The sequence below is a fragment of the Drosophila gunungcola genome, assembly GCF_025200985.1.
Source record: "Drosophila gunungcola strain Sukarami chromosome 2R unlocalized genomic scaffold, Dgunungcola_SK_2 000013F, whole genome shotgun sequence".
Lineage (NCBI taxonomy): Eukaryota > Metazoa > Arthropoda > Insecta > Diptera > Drosophilidae > Drosophila > Drosophila gunungcola.
Window position 1 is genome coordinate 408631 of NW_026453171.1, and position 5781 is coordinate 414411.

General features: G+C 43.9%; 1 protein-coding gene across 1 annotated transcript; it reads left to right on the plus strand.

Moving 5' to 3' along the window:
• The first annotated feature begins 432 nt into the window (after nucleotides 1-432).
• LOC128256139 (actin-57B) lies at nucleotides 433-2569 on the plus strand. The gene is made up of 2 exons (XM_052986268.1): nucleotides 433-590; nucleotides 1277-2569. Exons 1-2 carry the CDS (start codon nucleotides 551-553, stop codon nucleotides 2365-2367), a joined length of 1131 nt encoding a protein of 376 aa, XP_052842228.1. The 5' UTR covers nucleotides 433-550; the 3' UTR covers nucleotides 2368-2569.
• The last annotated feature ends 3212 nt before the right edge of the window (nucleotides 2570-5781 follow it).

Sequence of the window (5781 nt, forward strand, 5' to 3'; positions counted from 1 at the left end):
GGCAGAGAGAGAATCGCAGAGAGCGAGCAAGTGTGCTGGAGGCGCCTCCTTGCCTTATACGGCACTTTTTGACTGGGGGCCACCGATCGTCAGCGGTTGGCATCCGCTCCCGCTACCCAACCGATCGTACCCGATCCCAACCGATACGATCTCCACGCTCGATCACGCCGAACTATACTAAACTCATACTATGCCGCACCACCAAGTGCTGCCTTCTCGCTCGCTCGCCTTATGTTTTCCAAAGAGCCCCCTATGCTGAAGGATCTATTTTTAGGCGGATCGGCCGGTGGGCAGCATTATGGCGCATCCATGAGCATAGCGTCGTTGTGTATTTGTGTATTTCGCTGTGGGAGCGGGGCGTGGCGGGGGCGGAGGCGGCGGGGGGCATGGCAGCGCCGCTTCTTGGACGAAATGGCATTTCGGCGGCGGTATAAAATCCGAGTACCAACGCGGCGATACTTTAGTCAGTCAGTTGTGTTCCAAGCCGTACACACCGTAACTCTTGATTTAATTCACCCGTGGTGCCGTAAAACAAACAAACTAAAACAAAATGTGTGACGATGAAGTTGCTGCTCTGGTCGTTGACAATGGTGCGTATTCCCCATCAACTGGATTATCTCCTTGGCTTTCGAAAAATAAAATGATAGAGGACTAAACAGCGCAAGGATATTTCTCGCAACTAGTGCTAAAGTGATCGCAAAGTGAAAGATTTAGTCTTGTGGAAAGACTTGTTCATCCTTCGGGACATCATTTCATAGAAATTAGTTTAATTTCTTAAGGAAATTATAAAAAAATACACAAACAAAATGTTCTAAAAACTTGGTTGATTTTAACGACATTAATTTCAAATTTCTTAAAAAATATTCAATTTATCTAAAAATCTTGAAACTTAAAAACATCATCGCAACAATTTCGCCAACATTTCTTAGAGAAATTTGTGCCTGAATAACCTAACCAGTTTCACTTAGAAAAGAAATACTCTAGAGATCACCATACTAACGATTACAAAAATTTCCGATAGGGCCACAGAAGCATCCCCGTAATTTTGACAACATTTCTCAGAGAAATTTGTTCTGGAAACCCCGTACTATTTTTCTATAACTTTTCTTGAGAGAAATTGTTCTCTTAACTACTGCCCCAGTATATTCAGTATTTGAAGAGCAGTCCCCAGACTTATTCCACGCTGTCCGTTATAGCAATTTGTAGTCCCCTTCTGGGACCCCTGTCCATTTGACCGCCGACTAATGGACCCGTATCCCATTGTGTTATCCTGCAGGCTCCGGCATGTGCAAGGCCGGTTTCGCCGGTGATGACGCACCCCGTGCCGTCTTCCCATCCATCGTCGGTCGTCCACGCCACCAGGGTGTGATGGTCGGTATGGGCCAGAAGGACTCGTACGTCGGCGATGAGGCCCAGTCCAAGCGTGGTATCCTCACCCTGAAGTACCCCATCGAGCACGGCATCATCACCAACTGGGATGATATGGAGAAGATCTGGCACCACACCTTCTACAACGAGCTGCGCGTTGCCCCCGAGGAGCACCCCGTCCTGCTGACCGAGGCTCCCCTGAACCCCAAGGCTAACCGCGAGAAGATGACCCAGATCATGTTTGAGACCTTCAACTCGCCCGCCATGTACGTCGCCATCCAGGCCGTGCTCTCCCTGTACGCCTCCGGCCGTACCACCGGTATCGTCCTGGACTCCGGTGATGGTGTCTCCCACACCGTGCCCATCTATGAGGGTTATGCCCTGCCCCACGCCATCCTGCGTCTGGATCTGGCTGGTCGCGACTTGACCGACTATCTGATGAAGATCCTGACCGAGCGCGGCTACTCTTTCACCACCACCGCTGAGCGTGAAATCGTGCGCGACATCAAGGAGAAGTTGTGCTATGTTGCCCTGGACTTCGAGCAGGAGATGGCCACCGCCGCCGCCTCCACCTCCCTGGAGAAGTCGTACGAGCTTCCCGACGGACAGGTCATCACCATCGGCAACGAGCGTTTCCGCTGCCCCGAGTCCCTGTTCCAGCCTTCCTTCCTGGGAATGGAATCCTGCGGCATCCACGAGACCGTCTACAACTCCATCATGAAGTGCGACGTGGACATCCGCAAGGACCTGTACGCCAACATTGTCATGTCCGGTGGCACCACCATGTACCCCGGTATTGCCGATCGCATGCAGAAGGAGATCACCTCCCTGGCCCCATCCACCATCAAGATCAAGATCATCGCTCCCCCAGAGCGCAAGTACTCCGTCTGGATCGGTGGCTCCATCCTGGCCTCCCTGTCCACCTTCCAGCAGATGTGGATCTCCAAGGAGGAGTACGACGAGTCCGGCCCCGGCATCGTCCACCGCAAGTGCTTCTAAGCAGTTGCCTAGCACCACCTGCACCTCCCGGTGTCACCTTACCTGTCCTGCTTACCTGGCTCTACTTCTGGTGGTTCTGGGCGTGTGGGCAGCGGGTGCTCCACCGACAAAAACAACACCAACACCATCCACCCATTTGTTTTTGAATGTCATTATTTACCAACGTGTCATCCTTGGTTCGAGAATAATCTTTTGTACTGACTGAACACAACACCATCAATCAATGAATTATCAATCTAATGCCATGGGCCGCGATCCCCATCCACTTGTTAATCGCTTGCGGCTTCCCTTAAATGTTGATCGCCATTTGATTGTTTTACGAATGAACCGACACCCTCATGTATTTTGTACAGCACCTAACAACGTCCCCCGGTAGAGCGGATGGGGTCTATTGACTACGAAATGTAAAATAATCTCATGATTGTAATATTAATTAAAACAATTTATAATTATTTATAAATAAAAACGATTTTTTAGATTTAATTTTTTCTAAAAACATAATGATTTTGGAAAAAATTTGACCAGTGGGGGGTGAGTCAATCAAAGGGGTAAATGGATGCTACAGTATCCAGGCATATAAGCTTTACCGAAAAGTTTTCCACGCTCATAGCCAATGAAGCTTTGCATCGATCAGCATTGGAGGATGTCTATTTTAAGCTGTCTGGGAGAGCTTTTTCCACTTCCACTTCCAGGCGGCGTTTCAAATTTCCCAAATACCACCTCAAAAGCTTTCTGGGAATGCCAAAAATATTCCCCAAAATATTTATTGTGTATGCGGAGATTTCGAAACGTTTTCTGGTATTTTTAGACGCATTCCAAAGTGGAAGCAGAACCGAAAATGTTTGTTTATGCCATTGGGAAACACGATAGGCCGAAAGCAGATGACGCAAGTCGCATGGATGATCAAAGGCGGCAACGAAAACAAATTGCCAATGTCAATTTGTTGCCGCCCTGAACTGATTACCAGAAATGCATTTCATTCCTGTGAAATATATGAGAAATGTTATGAGCATGCCAGAGACAAATGTTCTCGCCGGGATTGCCAAGACAATTAGTCAAGATGGCGTTGGGCCGTTTAATTAGAACTCGATCTGCATTATGAATGAAATTTGTATTTGCGGTCGTCGCCGGTCGCCCGGCCCTGTTGCAGTTGCAGTTGCAATTTCAGTTGCATCCACGTACAAATGGGTAATTAATGGGCCCAAATCGCTGGCACTTGGCCAAAACAGGGGGGAAGCGGCGACAGATGCCGCTAATGAGTTGAATAGTGAGATGGGCGAAAATGGGCGCAACTTGCACGACCAGATTTCACTTTCTCAAGCGAATCACTTTACACCGGGCTGCACAACAACAAACACGGAATTTGGGACGCAGACCGGGATCAAATCTCGGAATGAGAACTCACCAACCCCCGGAGTAAGCTTGGCCCACTAATCAATTTGCACAAAAACAAAAATAAACACGCACACAATGTCGACGTCGTCGTCATAATGCAATTTTCAGTTCTTAATTTCCATACAAATTCGATTTAAAATTCATAATAAAGAGCGCAAATATTCGAAATCGAGTAAGGCACATAAGTACCTTCGCCTATGTACGACTTCCAACTTCAAGTATGCCGCACAAAACGACCCATATGGTCAATTAGTATGACTGCTCTGGCTGCCAACCAACAATGAGGGCATCAAGTTCTTCAAGTTCTTCAAGGCGCTGGCATATACTCGTACTCGTATTTGTACTCATATTATATGGAGACATCGCACACACCCCAAAGCACACACATTGTTTTCACTTCAATTATGATCGATGAAGCTGCAAAGCCACCAAAAATCCGAATATAATAAAATCCAAACTTGAGTGCACCGAAGCGTAAAGTGTTGGAAGCTCTGAGACTTGAAAAATGTTTCTTGAAAAGCGATTCACTTATTCACTATGTGCACTGGTAAAAATGCATCTTTATATTATTTTATGCTTCGAATTTTACAATATTTTATAGTTTGTTCGTTTTTATTGCCTAACATTACATTGAACTGTTACACTTTTATAGCTTTTCCAACTAAAAATGTTTACAAAACTACAATATTTTATTTTATTCAAGGTGTAATTTTTTATTACATTATGTGTTTTAAGAAACATTAAAAACATTTGTTTTTTTTTTTTTTAATGTCTAGCTTAACAGTGTATTTATAAAATGAATTAACAAATTTAATATTTATTTTTGTGTCAAAAATAACGATTATTAAACACCCTTATTTATTTCACAGAAAATAATTGTGTGACTTTTGTTTATGAGATTCAAAACAAAACTTCTGTTTTATAAGTAATTTTCTAATTTTTCAACCTTTCCTCAAAATCAATAAAATTTTGTACTACTTGCTTACTTATTTTTGGTAATGATCAAAATAAATATCTTATTTATTTTTAAAGATCTTAACTTTTTTTTTACTCCCTGATTTTTAAGTTAAAAATATTATTTCAGACATTTTTTTTCAATAACTTTTCCCTAATTAAGCCGCTATTAAAATTTAAATATAATGTATGTAATTCATAATTTGTTTGAAAAATATAACTGCCAGCATTTTATTTAATTGAATTCAGTTTGCACATTGCCAAACCAGCAATACAGCATAATTACTAAGTAATATTTGACCAAAAAGGGTTTAATTACTTATTAATATTTCAACTTTTCAGAGTTTATTTTAGTTTTATCCCAATTAATGTGGTTTTCAAAGAAACACAGGAACAATTTAAAATCCGTTTCAGGCAAGGCAATTTGAATTGATTGATTTAAATTTTTGCCAATCCCACCCACATCCACAATATCCCTTCCCCGCTTGTCGACTGAATGAAAATTTAAATCGCGGGGATAATGAAAAGCGTCACATTTGATTGCATTTTTTGTGTGAAATTGGGCTGACAATGTTCGCATTCGCTGACCAAATAAAAATAAAGAAGAAAAAGCCAGCGATCCGAGCGGAGGAAGACCAACTCACACGGATAAAGGGGTGATGCATTCACGTGGTTAACACACACGCACATATACATATGTATATTGGGGGTGATTGCCATTGACGAACAGGCAAAAGGGTGCAGCCCATTGGAACTGGAACAGGAACAGGACCTGGCCCAGGCCCAGGCCCAGGCCCAGGACCTCGACGAGGCCGTGTAAACGTGTTAGGGCTGAACAAAAAACACAAAACAAAAATGTGCACTTTACGCAATTTATGTGCAAATTTTTCAATGACTTTAAAGCGATGCAGGAGGGCTGATTGACTGGCTGGTTGAGTGACAAGGGGGATGGACCGGCCAGTCATTATAATCGCTCGCTAATTGACTCAATAGATTTGGTTCCATCAACTGGGGGAGGTGGTGGCTGTGACCTCTCCAACCCCATCCACCCATCCAACCCTGCCG

Excerpts from the sequence above, each read along its gene's own strand:
- LOC128256139 (XM_052986268.1), top strand. The coding sequence starts at position 551 with ATGTGTGACGATGAAGTTGCTGCTCTGGTCGTTGACAATG. Across the intron at positions 591-1,276 it reads TGCTCTGGTCGTTGACAATG|GCTCCGGCATGTGCAAGGCC; the intron begins GTGCGTATTCCC and ends GTTATCCTGCAG.